Source organism: Acinonyx jubatus, chromosome B4, assembly GCF_027475565.1.
Source record: "Acinonyx jubatus isolate Ajub_Pintada_27869175 chromosome B4, VMU_Ajub_asm_v1.0, whole genome shotgun sequence".
Classification (NCBI taxonomy): domain Eukaryota; kingdom Metazoa; phylum Chordata; class Mammalia; order Carnivora; family Felidae; genus Acinonyx; species Acinonyx jubatus.
In genome coordinates, this window is record NC_069387.1 from 31,746,885 (window position 1) to 31,772,630 (window position 25,746).

At 37.6% G+C, this 25,746-nt stretch overlaps 1 protein-coding gene across 3 annotated transcripts in view; it reads left to right on the forward strand.

The window, feature by feature from the left end:
* CCNY (cyclin Y) overlaps positions 1-25,746 on the forward strand; it is a 310,791-nt gene that overhangs the window by 270,594 nt on the left and 14,451 nt on the right. For all 3 annotated transcript variants that reach the window (XM_027073835.2, XM_027073832.2, XM_015078879.3), the window contains 4 exons: positions 2,459-2,494; positions 5,898-5,955; positions 6,042-6,161; positions 24,360-24,526. In XM_027073835.2, coding sequence (XP_026929636.1) covers positions 2,459-2,494; positions 5,898-5,955; positions 6,042-6,161; positions 24,360-24,526 — 381 coding nt within the window. The remainder of the gene's footprint in view (positions 1-2,458; positions 2,495-5,897; positions 5,956-6,041; positions 6,162-24,359; positions 24,527-25,746) is intronic.

Below are 25,746 nucleotides of genomic sequence, written 5' to 3' on the forward strand. Positions count from 1 at the left end.
ATGTCCAGTCTTGCAGTCAGCTCAGGAGATTTGGCAGATAGTGACCTTGGGGCCCTGAAGATTTTAACTCCGTTTGCAGAAGCAAATTATGAGATGCTTGAGATGAAATTATTGATAGGGGAGTAACCATGATAATAATGTCTTTTGTTTTGGATGTTTGTATTTGAAATAATCCTTTTGTATATTTCATTTGGTTATAATAACATCTCTGTGATGTAGGTTGAATTGTCCTAATTTTATAGATGAGGAAATGTAGGCTCTGAGAGATGAATGAACTGTAATAAATGAAGGATCCAGGTTTTACACTCAGCTTATTCTGACTTAGTCCGGGGATATTTTTCCTATGTCACACTCCACACAGAGGAGGCAAGAACCATTATCTTTTGCAAGCAATCAAAGTGACTAAACTAGTCACTGCACCAAACCCAATCATATGAAACATCAATCTAAATCTGACATTAGATTAGAAAGCAGTCACACAGTATGACTGTTAAACAAATTAAATGATAATTTCATCCTTTTCCCTAGAGGCAACGTGTTAGAACTAAAGGGCACAAAACCATTATACTAGTCAGAAATCCTGGTATCCAGTATCTGAACCTGAATTTTTCTCATTTGTGAAATAGAGTCAATAACATCTGCTGCTTTTCATATCAATGTTAATGTATGCTGTTAATGTATGCTTGAAAACAGTATTATTACTATTATTATTATTATTATTATTATTATTTGATTCTGAAGTCCTTTCACCCAAGTTACAATTCCTTCATCAGCTTAGATGCTCTTGAATATGTTAGGAGAAAGAGAATATATTGCCATTTGCTCATGAGGACTTTTAACATTTATCTGAATAATGTTTTTCAAAAATCATTTTGAAGAAATAGGTCTGGAGAGACATTTGGAAGACTAGAGATTTCTTGTCTATTGTCATAGGAAGTCATAGGTAAGCCACTGAGCTATTTGGAATCCAACACTGAGTCAGCTGTGTTTAGGACTGAGCCCTCTACCTCCGTGTCGTGCCTGGATGGCAGTTTCTGTGCTCCAAGTACCCAGAACACAATCTGATGCAGTCAGTTAGTGATATTCTTAGAAGCTTAAAAAATAAATTTTGGTCTCCTCAATAAATTTTAAAGTAAAACAAAAAGTAGTGGAATGATCTTGACAGCTTACAAAAAAGGAAATTAAAAAAAAAAAGTGGCCAGTTAACATGAATAACCCCACCAACTTCATAGGTGATCAGAGAAACCCAAATTGAAAACAAGTACACTTTACGTTGGAGAACATTTTTTCAGAATATTCAAGGTGAGTGTCAGCAAGTGTAAGGTTAAAACAGACACTGATGGGGAAATACACTGGTACATTTTTTTTTTCTGCAAAAATACTTGTCAGTTTATGTGGAGAGCCTTCAATTATTAACGACTTTAGATTGAGTAATTCGCATTACAGAATGTTTTCTTATGGAAATAATATAGTCATAGGTTGCACAAATACTTGTCTCTGAAAATATCAGTATGGTGTTAATTATAATTACGAAATATTAGAACCAACTTAAATGTTCAATAGTAGGGGGATAGTTAATAAATTATTCAGTAACTATATAAATGGAATATAATCAGCCATTTAAAGTCCTGTTTTTAAAGCGTACTTTAATGGTAAGAAAAATATTAATGAGGACAAAGTAGGATGTAAACCTATTTACACATATAATTGAGAGACAGAAATAGATATCTGCATATCTCAAGTAGTCTTCTTTGGGCAAAGGGTTTACTTTTTTTTTTTTTTACACTTCCTATATTTCCCAGAAGTTCTACAATATGAATATAACGTCTTTTTAATCAGAAAAGCATTATTTGAAAAAAAATATTCGGGAGAAGGGAGTGTCTTCATTAAATTCAGATCTTTTAAAATGTTAAATAAAAATTTTAAGGTAGTGTTACAAATAGGATTTATATTACTATTTTAGCAAGTGAATGAATAAGTTAGGTGGATTGCCAAGAGGTTACTGATGTAAGAGAAAAGAACAGCAAACCACTGTGGGTGATACTTTTTTCTGGTAGTTATAAATAAACCAAAAATTTTCTAAACTGAGAGGTAATAAGTTGGAAATTTCTAAAGGTGCTTGATTTGCACTACCTGTTTTTACATAGTGTCTATATTTTACAAGTGAAGAAAGCTAAAAATTTCAAGTAGAAAGAGAATTTGTTTCTAAATACCTCTTGAGGTTTTGGTGTTTCTGGAAAAGATTTAATAATTGCTGGAAATGAGTACAAGATTGATTTACTTTGAAGAATGATTTTTTTTTTAAAGAGATTTCTTGATCAGCATTCTGCTTTAATTGGGACTTTTGAGATGGATTGTTTGACTTTTACTTAAATTTAAATATTTTATGATTAGACAGATAATATATAACATTTTGGATATGCTTATGAAACATTGAACCCTGCATTTTATTTTACAGTGTAGCTCTCGCAATATATTACCACATCAAAAACAGGTATGTGGATGATTAATTTTGTGCTAAAAACATTACACGTTATCTCCTACTATGTTTTTTCTCTCTTTTTTTCCCTATTATGTCTACTTGCTTCAGCCTTTATATTCTCTAGTCATGTTTTCTTGGAATTTCTAGAGTTAGTACAATTTACCAAAACTTCCCAGGTAAGTGCCAAACTGCTTCTCAATCAGAGGAAACCAAATGGGTGCTTGTGTTTGAAGTCAGCAAAACAGAACACATCTTGATAATGCTCAGCTTTCCTCTTCACTCTTGATTTCCTGTATAATTTGTTTAAACATTCTTTTATAAAAATTATTTTAAAAATTTACTATGTGCAACTTCAACATGAGAAAAAAATGCTTATAGTTTTAAATCAGTAGAATAAATTATGGTGTAAATTTAGATATAAACTATTTTAATGTAGTAGAATCCTTCTTTCTGATATAAGTGAATCTGGAGACAATTTAGTTAAAGTCAGTTGAAACAGGAAATCATAGAAAAATCATTCTAAAAATTTACTTTAAACATCTTATCTCAACATAAAATGTGTAAAAAGTACATTCGTTGCCATATTTTTATGCAGCGTCAAAACTTTTGCTTTGAGTCTGGGGCGTTGGTTAGAGTACCAAAGTGACTTTATTTTATAAGCCACACCTGTAATTCATCCTTTCCATATTTTTTTAAGTCAATAGTGACAAAACTTAAGACATTTCTAAAATAATTTGAATGTAGAATCTTTCAGGTTATGACCACACATAATCTACAACAAATTTATTTTTAGTGATAACTTTTTATTGGGTGTTTCCAAAGCATTCCTTCTTTATTTTCATAAGAACAAAGCCACTCTCATTGCAGTCATATTTCATTGATTGATATTTAACATTGTCATATGTTACATGAATATAACAAGTACAACTGGTGTGAACCAATTCTGGGAACAAGCATAGCCACCTCATGGTTAGCATGGCTCTCAGTGAGGGGAGCCACATCATTGTCAGTCTTCTTTACAAGGGGGACATTGGAGAGTTGTGGTAAGTCAGAGAAGTGGAGCTTTCATGACAGAGCATCTAATGAATGAACAATGTTGTGGGAAAACACAAATACCTGGAAGCAAACACTTGGAAAGGTGTTCTCTGCAGTGACCTTTTTCAGTATTGTAATTGTGACTCCCAGTTCTTTCTGGTGCTTGAGAATTTTGGATGTAAGAACTTAGAAAATGGAGCATAGTGGAACTTTGAACCTTGCCCAGAATAACTTATCAGTGAAAGTACAGATTTGGTCTTGCTGCCTGTTTCTAAGATAACAGTTCAGACTTTTAAACATTTAAGTCTTACATAACACTATAATACCACTAGTGAAACTTGAATGTGTTCTCAAACCACTTTTGCATTAGCATCTCTCTGTAAGTGATTTCTCAGTTCTTAGACTGTTGTGCATCTCAAAGTTAATTTGTAGCCACAACTGAAAGTAATAAGAACCATCTTTATTAAGCATTTACTCTGGCTACCCTGGTTGCTATTTATATGTATTATCTCATTTAGTTTATAAAACAGTTCCGTGAGGTGATACTGATATTATCTCCATTTATCTTAGTAAAGAAACTAAGGCACAGAGAAATAATTTGCTTAAGAGTGCAAAGGTAATAAATTGGGGAATTGGGGATTGAACCTAAGCAATATACTGAGACCTTAAATCGTATAATCTACTGGGGTAATGGTGATAAAATAGAACAAAAGTTAGTGAGTAGAAGTGGAGAAAATCCAACTAAAAAAAGTGAGCGTTTGTGAACAGGCATGATAAGCCCACAGATTGTAACCTGAAGGCCTTTTGAAAGAGGTGGCATGACTATGCAGACTTTTTCCTGATAAATCATATTGGGCTAACCTCTGGAACTGGTGATAGATCCAGTAGCTTGATTGAGAGGGTGCTGCTCAGCTGGGATACATAGCTTTCAGTAAAAGTGAGAGGAAAATCCATTTTCTCAGAGGAGTCAGTTTTTTTCCTAGAGTCATTTTAGCTTAAATTCTTATTCCTTATTTTATATTTTTGATCCTATATTTTCATTTTTAAAGTTACTTCTGGTGAATATTTCTCTAGAATGCTGAATAGCTTTTTAGGGTCTCTCATTCATCAGAAATATTGAACAGGAGTGAACTGCCCAAGGAAATGGGATGCAGGGCCAGGCTTTGTCACACAGCCCCTTGAAGATCTTGCAGAGGCTGTTAGTGAGATGAGGGACCAACTGATTCTTACTAGCCGGGTCGTTATAAAAGAAGTGTAACTGGGTGCACCCAGAAGGAGCTGTCTTTGTTTTCGGACCCTGTTAGCAGGTCCTGCCTAGTTGAACCTTTCTTTTACTTAGGCTTATCTAAATCTTTGTTGCCTGTCTTCCTGTAGGCTAGTGAAAATGAGCACAGGTATGAATGCCCAAAGCTTTAAAAATAATTTCTGTTGTGTAAACATAGTAATGAAAACAGAGTTGTTCTGTTAAGCTCTTTCTTTCTGTTTTATTTTTATACAGACAGTAAATTTGTAGAGCAGAAATTATAGTGTTTGCTACAAAGGGTATATGTTAGGGACAGGTCTGTACCCTTCTGATATTCACAAGCCTAATCATCATTGGAAGCACAGACTGTGGAAATTATATGATGTTACTAAAAGCAATGGTTTCCAAATTTGCTTTTTAAAGAATAGTTTTTAGGCCGAAGGCAAGTGACATAAAACAGATGAAAGTAGAGCTGTTGCTGGTAAAGTATGGTTGATGTCTACAGAGCCCCACTCAAAGCACTGTGCCTACAGGGAAAGCCATCACTTTAAATGGCATTTACTGGCCCTGGTAACAATGAGCCATTCTTTTATAGGTTTATAGGTTACTGAATTAAGCTTTTCTACATGTCACCTCTTGTTTTTCAATGTAAAATTTTGAAACTCTTAATTAACAAAGTGTTTAAGTTGCATGTTGTGAAAACTTCAAATCAGTTTCTAGGACACACTGAATGTTCATTTTTGCCCTTGAACTTCTTTCCTATCAACTACAACATAGTAATGGTTTAAGCATATCCATCAGCCTTTGCTCAGAAAGATGTTTAAAGAAGTTTATCACTTGCTTAGATTTGGTTCATTTGAAAACTCAGAAAATGAAAATCTAGATTTTTTTTACCTTAGGTTAATTCAATTAAATGTGGTTTAATTTATTTCATAGACTTTATTTCATAGACTGCTCAAACAAAAATGAATGTTGTACATAAGAAAAATTATTGCTCATGGGTAGCCAATAGCATCTCCTACATTTAACACTGACTTCAGTTTCTTAAAACACATTAAATCAAAATATATTTTTATTTTATTTTGAAGGACATTCTTATAGAAAGTAAACTCCATTTTCTTTTATTTTCCCTACCAGGGACCCAGATGGAAGGATGCTCTTAGATATTTTTGATGAAAACCTTCACCCTCTTTCGGTAATCTCCACCTTCTGATGTTGTTTAATTATTTCTCTTTTGTTTTTATTGGGTGGCCAGTCATCTGAAAACATTTCCTTCCCCAGAAATCCGAAGTGCCACCAGATTATGACAAACACAACCCAGAGCAGAAGCAGATTTACCGGTTTGTTCGGACACTGTTCAGTGCTGCTCAGCTGACGGCTGAATGTGCCATTGTCACCCTGGTGAGTGCCTTCACGATGACACAGCCATTCTGTAGTCCACTGGGGTGGGGTGCAAGCAGGGGATCTCACCAAGTGCCCTAGGGAAACCACATCTTTGCCTTCAAGATTGTCTTTTTTTTTTTTCTTCTGGGAGAGTAGAGAATGGATCTCCCAATAGAGGGAGTGAAGTCTGTTCCACAGTCCCCACCTAAAGTCAGTGGTAAAATCACCTTCAGAGCCAGTAAATGTCAAAATGTTAAATGCAGGTAAGTAAAACCTTGGGCTAAAGAGAAATAAGAAGAACTAAAGCCACTCACTTCCTGCTAACATCCAGGTTTCCTGTTGTTGATTCCCTACAAAGGTTTTAATGACATGAATTAGAGATGAAGAACATATACATCCTATATGAATGCCTGCTATATATTACTGTCTTCTCTTTTGTGATTTTTGTGATAATAATGCATCTGTAAGATATTCAAAGACAACTTGGAGGTAATCTACACTTTAAGACTCAAATAAGAGATAAATATCTATATTCTTACTTAGATTCTTAAAACTTCAAGGGCTATTTAGGTCAGCTCTCATTTGGGAAATAGATTTGACAGTGGAACCCATTCTCACTGACCTTTATGTTGTGTGCAACTCAGATAAGAAGTTAGCTCTGCCTGTGAATGAGCCATACCAGAGGAAGATCAGAATGCCATTCCCTGTTGTTTCTGAGAAGAGATTATTGTCTAATAGAAAGTTTGCAGGCCACCCAAGACCTTTTGTATCTCTGCCACACTAAGAGCTTTGTGCCCTTCAGCTAATTCAACAGTAAACCTGTTTGTTTATTCATTCATTTGTTCATCCATTTGTTTGTTCACTCTTTCTCTCACTAAACTTGCCACCTACTGGGCAAAATGGACATTCATTAAGTAATTGCTGGGTGATTTAGAATGATTCTACGTTCTTCTGTCATATCTGAGAAGTATATTTATTGCTTAGCCTTCTTCCTCCAAAGGATTTCAAGTTCTTAAAAAACAAACTGCAGGGAAACAGGGTTGAAATTGTTGAAAAGGGAAATGGCGATGAAGAGAAAAGATGGGTAGGAAAACCAGATGAAACCATGGATGAGATTAGTACTAAACTTCATACCATGAAAAAGATTTATCTTGAAGCTGCTGAGATGGAATGTGGTGGGCATATTTTACGTTTAATTCCTACGAAAATTATGACCTGACTCTGACTTGATTGTTAAGAGAAGCCTAGTGTCCTGTGGAGGACACAGGACTGAGATCTTAATCCCTGCTGCTTCCCCAGTTTAGCCCAGATGTTGAGAGAACATCTAAAGTGTTCTCCCCCAGAGGGTCATGGGGACAATTGGTTAGTTCATGTCTTTAGAGTACTGTAGGAGTGGTACATTTTTATTGGTAATTGTAACTACTGACATCTTCACTCGTCCTGTTAGATAAACTGGTGGCTTAACAGGAGATTAGCTTGTACTGGGGTCTTGATAGTTACAGTTCAAAGATGAGCAGCTTTGGGGTCCCACATAGTGGGCACAGCACTGCAGACTGATTCTCTTGTGACTGAGAGTCAGCCTGCACACCTGTGGGCAGAAGGCAGATAGATGCATGCTCTGGGCAAGACCCTTGTATGATAATTCTTCCCTTCTCTGTGTCCCTTGGAATTAGAAGTAGCCATTTAGAACAGGTTCAGTCTAGAGTTGACAGAGATGCATTAATCTCTACTTTTCTCCTGGGCATTCTCTTGGCATCTTGGCATGCCACCCAGGAGGAGGTGGGTGGTAAGGGAAGGACAATAGTTCTCTCGTCCTGCTCCCCACGAAGAACAGAACTGCAGCCTCCCTGTGGTAAGAGAGCTTCCAGGACCTTCAAATACCCAGAATGGAGTTATAACTCAAAGCAGATATTTCATAGCTTCATTAACTTTGTTTTAGAAGAGTAACAATAACTAAATATCACTGAATATATTTTTTAGCCTTGCAGAATATTCTAAAAGCTCTGTTATTGATACTGACACATTTTAAAAAAGAGGATGAGGTAATTGATATTGCACCTTGATGATCTCTGATGTTTTCACATAAGGGCACTGTGTAATATTCTCAACAACAGCTGTGGAAAGCTGGGGTTGGGTAGAAGGCTATGGTGCCCAACTGCCCCTCAATACAGCCCATCCTTTCCCTCAGGACTTATTGCAGCTGGGTTATAGTTAGAGCCATGAACAATCTTTTCAGTCCCCTGTGTGGTACCTGGATAACAAACCATAGCTCCCTGCCTAAGCCAAGGATTTTGATTATGAGGATGAGAAGCCCACACAAAGAGGCTAAGGCAGGAGATTTATTGGAAGGCTCAGGAGTCCCATACATGCCTGTCCTCACCCTATAATGAGATCAACAGCAGGTTCCTTTCTCTGGGGCTGTCTCTTCTTGCCTCTGCTCCACCCTTTGGGTCTACCAGTATTAAATTCCAGGCTGCCTTCTGTTCAGATGGACGTGGCCGGGAAGTAGCTGGCCTAACCCTGACTCTCCGTCACTTTTTCACTTAAGGCCCAACACTGGCTAATTGAACCTCTGGTGTTTAGTTTAGATTTTGGAGAGGGGATGAATTTTGATGGCCTTCATCAGTGATTGGCTCAGTTCCTTTGAAAGGGGCCCAGGGCTCTGTCCTGAGCCATTGTTTTTCTCACTGTGTACTGTCCTTTGCTCAAAATCTCTGGTGCTTCCCCATCTTTCTCTGAGGATGACAAAGAGAAGGCCCTTACATGACCTGTAGCAAGATTAGGCCACCTCTCATCTCAGCTCAGCTGCTACCACTCTTCCTATCTGGGCCTCTTGGTCTTTCCTGCATATACCAGTACTTGCCTTGGGACTTGGGCACGTGACACCATCTGGGCCTAGAATCCTCTTTGAAGGATGTGCACGTGGTGCCTCCCTGCCTTTCTTGAAGTCTTTGCTCAAAGGGTAGTTCTATAACCTGCTTCCTCGCCTGCGGCCCCCCCCCCCCCCACATTCCCTTCTCATCATTTCCTGCTTTCTTTTTCTTCATAGCACTTATCACCAGTTAACATTCTTTAGGTTTTACTCATTTATCTTATTTTGTTTGTAAGTTTTATGATTAAGATTTTTTAAAAAATCTTTTTGTCTTTCTTGTTCACTACAATATGACCAGCATCTGGAACACAGCCAGGTACCTAATAAATATTTATTAAATGTCAGAGTAAGTACAGTAATAACTACCTACTGCTGAAGTAAATAAAAGTGGTATTGATGTACCTCACACTTTGCCTGAAACACAGGGAGCATTCAGTAGCTATTTGCTGTAGTCTTCCCATACCCCGGGTGTTTTATAACTTTAACTCCTATTCTGCTGTTTCACTGCTTACGTTATTAAGGTAAGCTTTCTGAAGGGAGGGTGGCAAAGTCTTTAGCTCTGGAGACATTGCCCAGCCAAGCCCCTGACTGAGTGTTGTCTACAAGAATGGTTCTATCTAGAGAGTGGCAGTGATGGGTTATGGGAGGGAGAGAGGAAGCCATTTGGAGAAATGTCTATTCAGATTCTTTGCTCATTTCTAAATTGGATTGTCTTTGTATTATTGAATTCTAAGAGTTCTTTATATGTTCTGGCTTACAAGTCCCTTGTCACGTAATGATTCACAAGTATTTTCTCCTATTCTCTTGTTGTCATTTCACTTTCTTAAAGGTATCATTTACAACATAGGTTTTCATTTTCATAAAGCCCAATTTATATATATTTTTTTGTTTTATCTTTTGTGCTTTTGGTGTTGTATCTAAGACACCATTGAAGAGCTCAGGGTGATATGATTTACTCCTGTATTTTCTTTTAGGAGTTACGTAATTTTAAGGCTTATGATAATTTTAAGGCATTTAGGTATATGATCCATTTTTAACTCGTTTTTGTGAGGTAGGGGTCCAAATTCATTCTTTTGCTGTGGATATCCAGTTTTCCCCTTGCCATTTGTTGAATTCCACTTTCCTCGTTGAATTGCTTTGTCACTGTTGTCAAAAATCAGTCATAAATGTGCAAGTTTATTTCTGGATTTTCAGTTTTATTCCATTGATCTGTATTTCCTTATGTGCATACCACACTGTCTTGATTACCATACCTTTGTAGTTGAAGTCAGAAAGTAAGACTCTCCCAACTATGTTCTTCTCCTTCAAGATTTTTTGGGCTGTTCTGTGACCCTTACATTTCCATATGAATTTTAAAGTTAGCTTGTTAAATTTCCGCAAAACAAACAAACAAAACCATCTAGGGTTTTGACAGGGACTGCATTGAATACATAGATCAATTTGGGAAATATTTTAGGCCAACACTAGCAAGTCTTACTATCCATGAACATGGGGTGTCTTTTCATTTAGATTTTCTTCAGTTTCATTCACCAGTTTTATAGTTTCAGTGCATAAGTCTTATACTTTGTTTAATTTATTCCTAGGTATTTAATGCTGTTTCATGCAATTCCTAAGTAGAATTGTTTTCTTAATTTCATTTTCAGATTGTTTGTTGCTAGTGTATAGGAATAGAATTTAATTTTGTAAATTGATCTTATGTCCTCCCACAATGTTGAACTCATTTTAGTTCTAATAGTGTTTTATTAGATTCCTTAGAATTTTATACACGCAAGATCATGTCATTTGCAAACTTTACTTTTTCTGTTCCAGGCTGGATGCTTTTTATTCGTTTTTTCTGGCATATTTGCCTTGGCTAGACCTCTAGCTTATTGTTGAATAAAAGTGGTGAGAGTGCACATCCTTGTTTTATTCATGACCTAACAGGGAAGGGGAAAGCTTTCAGTCTTTTTCTGTTAAATACGATGTTATTTTTATAGATGCTTTTTGTCAAATTGAGGAAGTTCCCTTCTGTTCCTAATTTTGTGGAGTGTTTTTTTCCTTAAAAGAGTATTTGATTCTGTCAAATGCTTTTTCTGCATGTACTGAGATCATGTGGTTTTTGTTCTTTATTGATATGTTAAAATCAACCTTGCATTCTTGGGATAAATTATCCCACTTGGTTGTGGTATATAATTATTTTTATGTGTTGCTGGATTTGGTTTGCTGGTATTTTGTTGAGGATTTTTTCATCTCTATTTGTAGCAGATAGTGTTCTTTGATTTTCTTGTGATCTCTTTGGTTTGGAATCAGTGTAATACTGACTTCATGAGTTAGGAAGCATTCCTTCTTCTGTTTTTCTGAAGAGTTTGAGGTTTGGTATTAATTCTTATTTCAGTGTTTGTTAGAATTCACCACTGAAGCCATTGGTCAGGATTTTTCTTTCTTGGAAGTTTTTATATTAGGAATTCCATCTCTTTCCTTATAGGTCTGTTCCAGTTAACCTATTTCTTCTTCAGTCAGTTTGTGTCTTTCTAGGAATTTGTTTCATAACTTAATCCAATTTGTTGGATAACAGTTGTGTATAGTATTCTCTTAAAATTCTTTTTAGTTCTGTAAAATCTGTCGTAATGCCTCATTTTGTTTCTGCTTTTACTAATTTCAGTCTTCTTTTTTTCTTGGTCTGACTAAAGGTTTATCAATTTTAGTGATCTTTCTAAAGAACCAACATTCAGTTTTATTGATTTTCTATTTTTCTATTCTCCATTTCATTTATTTCCTCTCTATATTAATTCCTTCCTACTGCTTGCTTTAGTTTTAGTTTGCTCTTCTTTTTCTTCTAGTTTCTTACAGATATTATTTAGAAATCAATTGTATATTATTTCACTTGGTAGAGAATTAAAATACCCAAGTGGGAGTTAACCAAAGAAATTATAGCTTATGGTGGGAGGTTAGTTATTGATTTGAGATACTCCTTTTTTAATATAGGAATTTAATAAATTTCCCTCTAAGCTTCATTGCATATATTTTGGTATGTTGTTTGGTATGTTAATTTTTATAGATATATTTTCTTGAGTAAGGTTTTATTTCAGATATATAGAAAAATTGTGAAGATAGTACAGAGTTCCCATATATCTCACACCTAGTTTATTACATCTATAATATTATATAACATCCAGAAACATTATTATTGGCTTAATATTTGTATGATATTTTGTTCCAGTTAAGGAACTGATACTGAAACATTATTAACTAAAGTTCGTGCTTTATTCAGATTTCCTTAGTTTTTACCCATTGTCCCTTTTCTTTTCCAGGATCGCATCCAGAATACCACAGTACATTCAGTTGTCATGTCTCCTTAGGCTCCTCTTGTCTATAATTATTTCTCAGATTTTCCTTGTTCTATTTTTTTTAAGTTTTTATTTTAATTCCAGTTAATTAATTTATAGTATTATAGTGGTTTCAGGTGTACAATATAGTGATTCAGCAATTCCATACATCATTAAGTGCTCATCATGGTAGGTGTACTCCTTAATCCCCATCACCTGTTTCACCCAGCACCCCTCCTCTGTGGGAACCATTAGTTTGTTCTCTATAATTAAGAGTCTGTTTCTTGGTTTGTCTCTCTCTTTTTTCCCTTTGCTCATTTGTTTTGTTTCTTAAATTCCACATATCAGTGGAATCATATGGTATTTGTCTTTTTCTGACTGACTTATTTTGCTTAGCATTATACTCTCAGGCTCCATCCATGTTATTGCAAAGGGCAAGATTTCATTCTTTTTTATGGCTGAATAATATCTCATTGTATACACACATATACATGCAATATATATATATATATATATACATGCAATACACATATATATATATGCCGTATATATATATATATACACACACACACACACACACACACACACACACACACACACACACACACACCACATCATCTTTATTCATTCATCAATCAAGGGGCACTAGGCTGCTTCCATAATTTGGCTATTGTAAATAATGCTGCAATAAAGTTTGGGGTGCATGTATCTCTTTGAATTAGTGTTTTGTATGCTTTGGGTATGCAGTAGTGTGATGGCAGGATCATAGAGTATTTCTATTTTTAACACTTTGAGGAACCTCTATACTGTTTTCCACATCGGCTGCACCAGTTTGCATTCCCACCAACAAGCGCATGAGTGTTCCTTTTTCTCTACATCCTTGCCAACACCTGTTGATTCCGGTATTGTTGATTTCAGCTATTCTGACAGGTTTAAGTTGGTACCTCAATGCAGCTTTGATTTGCATTTCCCTGATGGTAGGTGATGATGAGCATCTTTTCATGTGTCTATTGGCCATCTGTATGTCTTTTTTGGAGAAATGTCTGTTCATGTCTTCTCTCCATTTTTTGATTGGAGTATTTGGTTTTGGGTTTGAAGTTTTTCTAAGTTCTGTATATATTTTTGATACTAACCCTTTATCAAATATGCCACTTGCAAATATTTTCTCCCATTGTGTAGGGTGCCTTTTAGTTTTGTTGATAGTTTCCTTTACTGTGTGGAAGCTTTTTATTTTGATGTACTCCCAAGAGTTTATTTTTGGTTTTGTTTTCCTTGCCTCAGGAGGCATATCTTAAAAAAAAAAAAAAAAAAGAATTGCTATGCCTGATGTGAAAGAAGTTTCTGTGTTCTCTTGTAAGATTTTTATGGTTTTAGGTCTTTAATACATTTTGAGTTTATTTTTGTGTATAGTGTAAGAAAGTGGCCCTGTTTCATTCTTTTGCATGTGGTTGTCCAGTTTCCCAACACCATTTATTGGAGAGACTGTCTTTTTCCCACTGCATATTCTTTCCTGCTTTGTTGAAGATTAATTGACCATATAATTGTAGGTTTATTTCTGGGTCTTCTGTTCCGTTGATCTGTGTGTCTTTGTGTGTGTGTGTGTGTGTGTGTGTGTGTGTGTGTGTGTGTGTGTGCCAGTGCCATGCTGTTTTGATTAGTACAGCTTTGTAATATAACTTGGAGTCTAGAATTGTGATGCCTCCACCTTTACTCTTCTTTTCCACGATTGCTTTGGCTATTTGGGGTCTTCTGTGTTTCCATACAAATTTTAGGATTGTTTGTTCTAGTTCTGTGAAAAATGCTGTTGATATTTTGATAGGGACTGCATTAAATATGTAAATTACTTTGGATAGTATAAACATGTAACAATATTCTTGCAACCATGAGCATGGAATGTCTTCCCATTTCTTTGTGTCGTCTTCAGTTTCTTTCATTTCTTCAGTTTCTTTATAGTTTTCAGAGTAGGGGTGTTTTACCTCTTTGGGTAGGTTTATTCCTGAGTATCTTACTATTTTTGGTGCAGTTGTAAATGGGATTTTTAATTTCTCTTTCTGCTGGTTCCTTCTTGGTATGTAGAAATACAATACAAATTTCTGTACTTTGATTTTGTACCCTGTGGCTTTACTGAATTTGTTTATCAGTTCTAGCAGTTTTTTGGAGGAGTCTTTGAGGTTTTCTGTATATAGATAGTATCATGTCATCTGCAAATAGTGTAAGTTTTACTTCTTCCTTACCGATTTGGATGCCTTTTATTTCTTTTTGTTGTCTGATTGCTGTGGCTAGGACTTCTAGTACTATGTAGAATAAACATGAGAATGATGTTCTTGTTTTGTACCTGACCTTAGGGGAAAAGCTGAGGGTGATGTTAGCTGCAGGTTTTTCATATATGGTCTTCGTTATGTTGAGGTTTGTTGAGGGTTTTATTCATGACTTGAAATGATCATTTAAGTTTTATCCTTCCTTTTACTAATGTAATGTGTCACATTGATTGATGTGCAAATATTGAACTACCCTTGCTTCCCAGGAATAAATATCACTTGATTGTGGTGAGTGATTTTTTTAATGTATTGTTGGATTTAGTTTGCTGGTATTTTGTTAAGGAGTCTATGTTCATCTGTGTTCATCAGAGATACTGGCCTGTAGTTCTTTTTGTGTGTGTTGTCTGTATCTAGTTTTGGTAATCAGAGTAATGTTGGTCTCATAGAATTAATGTGGAATCTTTCCTCCTTCTTCTTCTTCTTCTTCTTCTTCTTCTTCTTCTTCTTCTTCTTCTTTGTGGGGGGTGGGGAATAGTTCAAGAAGAATAGATATTAACTCTTCTTTAAATGTTTGATAGAATTCACCTGTGAAGCCATCTGGTCCTGAACTTTTGTTTCTTGGGAGTTTTTTGATTACTGATTCAGTTTCATTGCTGATAATTGGTCTGTTCAAATTTTCTACTTCTTTCTGTTTCAGTTTCGGGAGGTTATACATTTCTAGGAATTTATCCATTTCTTCTACATTGTCCAGTTTGTTATCTTTATAATATTTCATAGTATTCTCTTATAATTCTTTATATTTTTGTGGTGTTGGTTATTGTTTCTCCTTTTTCATTTCTGAATATGAGTCTTTCTCACTGTTTTTTTTTGGGGGGGGGGGCGCATCTGGCTAAAGGTATATCAATTTTGTTGATCTTTTCAAAGAACCAGTTCCTAGGTTCATTGATCTGTTCTGTTGTTTTTTAGTGTCTATTGCATTTATTTCTACTCTAATCTTTATTATTTGGTTCTTCGTATTGTTTTGGGGTTTTATTTGTACGTGTTTTTCTAGTTCCTTTAGGTGTAAATTTAGGTTGTTTATTTGAGGGTTTTCTTATTACTTGAGGTAGGTTTGTATTGCTATAAACTTCCCTCTTAGAACAACTTTTGCTGCATCCCAGATATTTTGGATCATTGTATTTTCAAATTCATTTATCTTCATGTATTTTTTTTATTTCCTCTTTGATTTCTTGGTTGACCCATTCATTGTCTAGTAGCCTGTTTTAACTTCTATTCTTTCCAGAACATTTCTTGTCGTTGATTTCTAATTTCATAATGCTGTGGTTAGAAAAGATGCTCTTAATGGTGCGGAGCCTGCTTCAGATCCTTTGTCTCCCTCTCTCTCCGCCCCTCCCTGCTCATGCTCTCTCTTTCTCAAAAATACACATTAGGAAAAAAAAAAGATGCATGTATGACTTTGATCTTTTTTAATTTGTTGAGACTTATTTTGTGGCCTCATGTATGATCTATTCAGGAGAATGTTCCATGTGCACTTGAATGTGTATTCTGCTGTTTTAGGATGGAATATTCTGAATATATCTGTTAGATTCATCTGGTCCAATATTGCATTTAAAGCTAGTTTCCGTGTTGATTTTTTGTTTAGATGATTTACCAATTGCTGTGAGTGGGGTATTAAAATCCTCTATTGTTATTACTGTTGATTACTTCCTTTATGTTTGTTATTAGCTGCTTTATGTGTTTGGGTTCTCCCATGTACGGTCCGTAAATATTAACAATTGTTACATTTTCTTGTTGGATTTTTTTCCCTTTATAAATGTGTCCTCTTTTGTTTTTTGTTACCACCTTTGTTTTAAATTCCATTTTGTCCTATGTAAGTATTTCTACCTTGGCTTTCTTTTCACTCTATTTGCATGATAAGTACTTTTCCATCCCTTTACTTTCAATCTGCATATGTTGTTAGGTCTGAAATGAGTTTCTTGTATATAGTATATAGATGGGTCTTGGTTTTTTATCCATTCTGTCACCCTGTGTCTTTGGATTGGAGTGTGTAGGCCATTTACATTCAAAGTAATTACTGAAAGTTACATACTTACTGCCATTACTTGTTTTATGGTTGTTTTTGTGGTTCTTCTTTGTTCCTTTCTTCTCTTACTCTCTTTGCTCATAATTTATCGGCTTTCTTTTGTGATATGGATTTCTTTTGTGTGTTGGATTCCTTTCTCTATTTTTTGCATGTCTATTACCAGTTTTTGATTTATGGTTACCATTAGATTTGTATATAACATCTTCTGCATATAGCAGTCTGTATGAAGTTGATCATCATTTAAGTTTGAACCCATTCTTTACTTTCCCTGTTATATTTTAGGTATATGGTGTCATACTTTACATCCGTTTGTGAATCCCTTGATTGATTTTTATAAATATACTTAATTTACTGCTTTTTGTGCTGCCATTTTTTAATTTAATTTAATTTAATTTTTATTATTATTATTATTTTTTACTTTTGCTTATGGTCTTTCTTTTCCATTCAAAACAATCCCCTTAGTCCCCTTTAACATTTCTTGGAGGGCTGGTTTAGTGGTCACGAATTCCTTTAACTTCTGTTTGTCTGGGAAATTCATTATCTCTCCCTCTGTTCTGAATGATAGTCTTGCTGGATGGAGTATTCTTGGCTGCAGGTTGTTTCCTTTCAGCACTTTGATTATATCATGCCACTCCCTTGTGGCCTGCAGAATTTCTGCTAAAAAGTCTACTGATAGTCTAATGGGGTTTCCCTATATGTAGCAGTCTTTGTTCTCTTGTTGCTTTTCACATTCTCTCTTTATTACTACTTTTTGCCATTTTAATTACTGTGTGTCTTGGTCTAGATCTCTGAGTTGATTTTGCTGAGGGCTCTCTATGCCTCCTGGATCTGGATTTCTGTTTCCGTCCCCAGATTCAAGAAGTTTTCAGCTATTATTTCTTCAAATAAATTTTCTGCCCTCTTTTTCTCTCTCTTCTCTTTCTGGGATCTTTATAATGCAGTGTTATTATGCTTGATGTTGTCACTGAATTCCCCATACCTATTTTCATTTTTTTGTTATTTTTTTCTCTCCTGTTCAGCTTGATTACTTTCCATTACTCTGTCCTCTTGTTGCTCATCAGTTCTACTTTCTCTAGTCTACTATTTGTTCCATCTTGTGTATTTTCAATTTCAGTTACTGAGTTTTTCATTTCTGATTGGGTTTTTCTTTTATGTTTTCTGTCTCTTTGTTGAGGGTTTCACTGAAGTCCTGCATGCTTTTCTGAAGTCCAGTGAATATCTTTATGACCATTATTTTCAATTTTCTATCATGCTTATTATCTGTTTTCTTTGGGTCTCTTGATGTGATTTTGTCCTGGTCTTTCATTTGGGACGTATTCTTCTGTCTCCTCATTTTGTCTCTCTGTTTCTGTTTCTATGTATTAGGAAAGTACATCTAAATTTCCTGCTGTTGAAAATAGTGGCCTTTTGAAGAAGAGGTCCTGTAGTACCCTGAAGTGCAATGTCCTCTGTCACCAGAATCTGGCGCTTCAGGGGTATCTCCCATATGTGTTTTGTATGCCCTGCTGTTGTGGCTAAGCCGCTTTTGCCTTCAGTCTAGTTGTCTACAATGGCTCTCTTTGCCTGTTTTGGGAAGGCTTAGTCCCTGTGTTGTTAGTGCGCTAGTCTGGGACTGCCTTGGGCTTGAGTTGAGTCAGACTAAACATTTGCCAGAGATGTAGTAGCACCGAACAGCAGCAGGCTTTCCCTATTTTGTTGCCAGAGACATTTTCGTTGGTGGAGGGGGGGAACCTGCAGTCATACCAGATGTCTGCCCTCAGCCCGCTCCTGGGGCCACAGTTGAACTGGTATGTGTGACTATCTTCCCTGTTCCTGGGTCAGCAGTCACTTTGGGGTTGTGCTAGTCCTGGTTGGGGCTCTTTGCATACTGCCAGACCTCATTAGAGAGGACAAGACGGCAGGAGAACACAGGTGCAGACAACCATTGTTAGCAAGGTTTGTGCTGGTCCGCTAAGGTAGGGGACCTAAGCCTCGGGGACTGAGGCCTGCCAGGTTGGAGAGGGTAGATTTGCAGAAGCACCTGGGCTCAGGACATGCAGTATTAGCAAGGTTTGCTTGGGTCTGTTGTGGGAGGACATCTGGAGCAGAGGCCTGGCTGGAGGTGGCATGTCCGCAGGAGAATGTGGAAGTGTGGGGCACACCGTGAGCAAGTTAGGTGGAGAATGTTTGCACTGTGCGGTTCCAGCAGGTGTCCATGTGTTTATGCTGGGGAGCACAGGAGGGAAATGCCCCCCTCCCTCGGCTCCTTTGTTCCTGGAGAAGTCTCCCAAGGATCTCTGCCCTCCGGACATGCTTGAGGTTAGTAAACAAATCTTCCACCCCTATGCCCCAGGCATTTTTCAGACTGCAATTATTATGCTGTTATTTTTCCATGGAGCTGTTTACTGTGCTGTTTAAAGGGCAGAGACTCGGTTTCCTTTCACTCCCCTGCTCTCCCAGAGCTGAACCCACTGATTTTGAAGGTGGTGTTAAACCCCACTGATTGTAAGAACTTGCAAAATTCAGCCCCTCTTGTTTTCAAAGCCCAGTGTTATTGGGGTTTGTCTTCCCCTGTGAGTTCTGCCTGCAAGCTCCCTGGTGTGAGGTTCTGTTTCTCTCCCCTCTCTATGCCCACGTGCCCCTCCCTCCTGGGGACAGTCCTACAAGTCCATTTGGCTCCCAACCACATCTCTGCCCTTGCTATCCTCTTGATGAGTCCTCTTGTCTACATTTAGCTGTTGAGAGTTTGGTCTGCCAGTCTTCACGTTGTTTTCTGGGTTATTTATGCTGATGTGGGTGTTAACCTAGTTGTATCCATGGGAGGAGGTTAGCTTAGGGTCCTCCTACCCCATCTTCCTTGGGAGTTCTAGATTAACTCTTTAAAATAGGATTGGAATAATTTCAGTATCATCAAGATTTTTGGTATATATGTATTTGTATTTGCTTTTTATTCCTCCCCCATGCCTTTGAACAGTTTTGTTGTGTGTGATCAACTGAATACTCTGTAACTCTAATTGCTCACTAACCTATATTTTCTAGAGACTCCTTAGGATAGTCCTCATGAATTTAAATCTGAAAATTTAATTGAGCAAGAATGTCCTATTAGCAATGAATAGTCTAGGAATATTGTTTAGGAAAAATCAATTATTATTTTACTTGGCAGAGAATTAAAATACCCAGCTGGGAGTTTAGTAAAGAAATTGCAGCTGACCCTTGAATATGGCCTTACTGACAAGTTCTGCTAAATTACATGCTATTAAGTGGAGCTTATTATGAATGCCTCATCTCCTAACATAACAACCTGCTTCCCTTGGTAATGGAGTGTATTGTAATATCTAATTCCTTTAGTTAGACCTAATGGAAGATCAGACATGGAATGATATTTTTTAGGTTCTTTTTTAGCATTAAATTTATTTTTGGAGAATTTGTATTTCAACCAAGTTCCTTTTTTTTTTCCCCTAAATTTTTATTTAAATTCTAGTTAGTTAACATATAGTTAGCATATATTGGTTCCAGGACTAGAATTTAGTGATTCATCACTTACATATTAACACCCAGTGCTCATCAATAACAAGTGCCCTCCCCTTTTTTTTTTTAAAGTTTGTTTTTGAGAGAGCACAAGTGGAGGAGGGGCAGAGAGAGAGGAAGACAGAATCCGAAGCAGGCTGCAGGCTCTGAGCTGACAAGTGCTCTCTTTAATAACTATCATGCATTTCAGCCCACCCCCTCACCTCCCTCCATCAACCCTCTATTTGTTTTCTATTGTTAAGAGTCTCTTATGGTTTGCTTCCTTCTCTTTTTTTCCCCACTTCCCCTATGTTCATCTGTTTTGTTTCTTAAATTCCACATATAGGTGAAACCCTATGGTATTTGTCTTCCTCTGACTTATTTCGCTTAGCATAATACCCTCTAGTTGTATCCAGGTTGTTGCAAATGGCAAAATTTCATTCTTTTTGATGGCTGAGTAGTAGATTGTATATACAGACCACATGTTTATCCATTCATCAGTCAACAGACATTTGGGCTCTGGGGTGCATGTACCCCTTTCAATCTGTATTTTTGTATCCTTTGGGTAAATACCTGGTAGTGGAGTTGCTGGGTTGTAGGGTAGTTCTATTTTTAAGTTTTTGAGGAACCTCCATACTGTTTTCCAGAGTGGCTATAGCAGTTTGCATTCCCACCAGCAATGTAACAGGGTTCCCCTTTCTCCTTAGCATTAAATATTATCTTAAATATCATCTAGCATACTTATTAATGTCTACCAACTATGGTATAAAGTAAGTAAGAAGAAAATTGAGTGGCCACCCATTTGCACTGAGCTAGTGAGAATCTGTTTCAGTGGGGAGCTAGGAGAGATTTACTTACTTTATCTATGGACAGGAGTAGAGTCTTAGGGTGTAGGGTGAATGTTGTTTCACAACCTCCTTTTTCTCATGCTTTAAAAATCTGGAAGCTTAGTTAGGTCCAGTCTTAGTTTTCTGCTCTTAGTTCACTTTTATTACACATTTTATGATTCTACTTTTTAATTCTTTTGAGTATAGTTGACACACTATGTTACATTAGTGTCAGGTGTACAACATAGTGATTTGACAAGTTTATACATTATGCTATGCCCACTGCAAGTGTAGCTCCTCTTGATGGAAAATGAAAAGAGTTAGTTGTCAGCCTTAAAATACACAATCTGGGGTCCCAAGGACACACAGAATCTGGCTGAAATTCTGCTTGACCTGGCCTCGATCTTTACCTGAAGAATTAATTTTCACACAAATAAAAGTCATGATCTAAACATTAGCTCACTCATTTTGTTCATTTAATATAATCAATGCCATTAAAAACTAAAATCTTCAAAAATTGAAAAGATCGAGCTCTATTCAATCACCTACTTGTTTTCACCAGTAGTTGTCACAGTGAAATGCTATGTCATGCTACTGTTCAGTGAGAGAGATTTGGAAGCTCCCACAAAGGTCCATAGGATGCAGTTAGAATGCCATGTTTTGTGACTTCCTGGGGCTTACTTGAAAGCCTTTTTGACTTTCTGCACTTGGCACAGCAGAGTGGACCCTGTCTCCCTGGGGCTGTGTCCTCTGAACTTCCTTGTTCACCACTGCACCTCTCTTACAAACCAAGCACTCAGTTTTACCTTTAAGTCCACTCTGCCTTCATAAATGCAGTTGCCTTTCTTGTGATTATTTTCTTCCCTAAATCTCCTACACTAAAATGTACCCTCCTGTTGCTTTATTCCAGAGCCAAAGCTCTTCTGTAGATGCTATTCTTATTTGTTCTGCAGGATGATGTGTGTGTTAAGCAAGCAGCCTGAGGTCACACCCTGTCTGAGCATTGTGCTAGATGCTGGGCACACAGTGAGAATGAGATGCAGTCCTTGTCCTCTGGGAATTTGTGGCTTACTAGGTGGAGAGACTGGTGAGGCAACTACATATGCTATACTGAGAAAAACACAGCAATGGGAGTGAATGGGAGGGTCACCCAAACTAATTTGGGGTAAGTCAAAGTAGACTTGACTTGTAATGGTTTCCTATTTTATTACTTTCAGTACATTTAGGACTGGACTTCTTCTTAACAGTTTATTGGCTATTTTGTCTTTGGGATTTGAAATATGTTAGTAATTTCGTCTCATGATTTTGTCTTTTAGTATAGTGCCCCTCATCTGTTCTGAGGAATACCTGGTATCTGAGATGACCCATAAGAATCTAGGTTTTTAAGATTTAAAAAATTATTTTTTCATTAATAAAGCACTAAAGACAGAACAGTAACCTTTCTAAAGCAAAAGAACCATTGTTCATCTATTTACTCATTCAGCAAACATTTGAGTGCCAGCCACCACCCCATCTTGGCAAAAGCCCTATTTCAGTGGAAGAGAAAACATTCTGAACCCTCCTCCAAACTTCCCAGACAATTGACCAGTACAAACTGGCAAAAGAAGCCATGACTTCTGCTGCTTTGGAGGAAGCATATGACTCTCCTCTGCCTGTGATTTAGGGATCAAGAGAACCACGGGAGACTCTGTGGAGGAGCTGCGAGCTGATGGTCTGACTTTTCTTGATCGGCCTGGAGTTTGCTTCCATTAAGGATCATTTCTTCCTCTTTCCCTCCCTTCTTCTCTTTCTCCCCACTCCTTCTCTCGCCCTCTTTCCCTCTCTCTCCCTATTCTCCCTCCTGTTTCACCCCTTCGCCTCCCCTGCTCCTCTCCACCCACACAGGCACTGCCTGAAGTGTTTTCACATCTTTAATTTTATTTTTCACTGTGAAAGGGACCACTTCCGTTTCTTTCTTTGACACCTGTGTAATATTGTAAGCCTAATTCAGCACTTAGAAACACCTAGGTTTGCTTTGTAGCTTCTTCTTCAAAGTATACACATCTTAAGCACAGAACATTGTAGATTTTACTTCTTCGCTGCTCCTTCACCCTCTCTCCAGATGTTAAAACAGGAGGGGCTCTTAAGGCTCTGACCTGGCCCTTTTTTTCCCTCTCTCCTAAGCTGTATCTCCAGGTCATCGTATCCATGCTTAATTCTGTTTTGTGTGTCACAGACACTCGCATTTCTTTTTTTTTTTTTTAATTTTTTTTTCAACGTTTATTTATTTTTGGGACAGAGAGAGACAGAGCATGAACGGGGGAGGGGCAGAGAGAGAGGGAGACACAGAATCGGAAACAGGCTCCAGGCTCTGAGCCATCAGCCCAGAGCCTGACAGGGGGCTCGAACTCACGGACCGCGAGATCGTGACCTGGCTGAAGTCGGACGCTTAACCGACTGCGCCACCCAGGCGCCCCGACACTCGCATTTCTTATCTGAATGCTGTTTCCTTTGAACTTTACAAAGGCGAGCACACTTCCTGCATGGATGGCTCCTCTGGGGTGTCTCAGACATAAAACGTCCACCTGTAACTGCCTTTCCCCCACGAGGGCTCCCCATCTCAGGAAGCCTCGGAGTCTCCTACAGCAGCCCCACCTTCTTGGTTATTGGGGTCACTGGACTCGGGGATAGGACTGTCGGCTCCACTGCCATGTCCCCAGTGAAAAAAGCCAGAACAAAAAGACAAGTATTGAATGATTGCTAGAGTAGTCAGATTCATGGAGACAAAATAGAATAGTGGTTGCCAAAGGCTGGGGGGAGGGGGAACAGGGAGTTGTTTAGTAGGTAGAGTTTTAATTTAGGATGATGAAAAAGCTCTGGAAATACAGATGGCTGGTGATTTTACAACAGTGTGAATGTACTTAGTGCTACAGTACTGTACACTTAAAAATGGTTAAGTGGTAAATTTTATGTATATTTTAGCACAATAATAAAAAATAGGTTTATCAACATTGTATTTAGATCTACACTTGCCTCAAAATAAAAAGTTTACATATAGAAACATAAGTTTGTTCCATTTACATTGTTCGTTGAAATTTGTATTGTTTTTGTTGAATTTGTATTGATATCATAGCTGATAGAGTAAGAAATTAACCTGTGGTACCTGGAATTTGCTCCTACCTTAGAGTCTTTTAAGATACAGCTACATCCACACTGTTCAATTACAGCATGTGTCTGTTTTACATTAGACTAGCTGAGCTCTTTGACTCTTTAAAAATAAGTATGATCAGATGATAAATTTGTTTAAAGGCTGGTGAAACGGAGTCTGTTTTAGAATTTATGTGTGCTAGCAGGTAGGACAAAACAGCTCAAGTCCTTTACTTCTGGCATTTTCATGTCTTCCCAGGTATACCTTGAAAGACTTTTAACATACGCAGAGATAGACATCTGTCCGGCCAACTGGAAGCGGATTGTTCTAGGGGCGATCCTTTTGGCCTCCAAGGTTTGGGATGACCAGGCTGTGTGGAATGTGGATTACTGCCAGATCCTGAAAGACATTACGGTGGAGGACATGTGAGTGTGTGTATTGGGGTTGGGGAGTGAGGCACAGTTTGGGTAGGAACCACATCCCTTCTGAATAGTCTGTATGGTATGGAGTGAATGAATTTGACTAAATGTCTCTTGTGAGTGGGCACAACAAGGACACACTTGTGGAATATTACATGCAAAAACCTGTACTCCACTTCATTGGGGATCATGAGCAGGCACTGGTTACACTTTTTGATTTTGTAAAACTAATTTCTGAAACTGTATTTATATTCTAGGCAAACATTCCTTTACCTTAATTTTAGAAGGTGTAGACTAGGGCGCTTAGGTCGACTTCGACTCAGGTCATGATCTCATGGCTCATGAGTTTGAGCCCTACGTTGAGCTTCTGCTATCAGCGTAGAGCCTGCTTTGGATAGTCTGTCTCCCTCTCTGCCCCTCCCCCACCCTCTCAAAAATAAAATTTAAAATAATAAAATAAATAAATAAGACAGGTGTTGACTAATGTCATAAGCAGTCTGTGATGGATTTTGTTCTGGCTCTGTATCTCACTGCAGACCAATAACAGTGCTCCATACCAACAGCCTAACCCAAAAAGCAGAAGAGCTAAAATACTATCTGTTTCTGTTTAGTTTCAGAGAGAATTTGCAAGTTCAGTTGCTTAAAATCAGCATTTTGTTCATGAGCCCTTTCATGTGTCTCATCTGGGCTGCATTTCTGCTCCAGCTGGTCTCAGAGCCCCAGCTCAGCAAAGTGTCACAAACTTTGAGGGTGGGGGGCATCCACTCCCGCAGCTCTCAGGGCAGCGTTAGGATTTCCCAGATGATTCAGTCCATAGATTGAGGTGAGGGTTGTTAACAGGAGACCTGCAGGCCTATAATCTGGGATTTCTGGGATCTGGGAATACAGGAAATAGATTTAAAGCCTCTTAGAGGAGAAAGGAGCTGTTCTGTAAAACAATCAGGATGAACTGTTTATAGTTCCTTATGGTTTTTAGGCATTTCTGACACTCTTCTTGCTGAAAGTCTTCTCATGTTCGTTCAGCTTCCTTGAGAAAGCTTTAGGCTGGAGGAGGTTCCCAGCTGTGTCAGTCTACCTCCATTCCCTAGACCCAATAATCCTGGAGATGCGGAACCCTCACAGTTCCATTGTGGGGGTGTCATGTGGACATATCACCACCTAGCGCCCTTCTTGCCTCTGGTTACTGATTTGATGGCACCTCATTTTTGTGGTACCCTGTGAAGCAC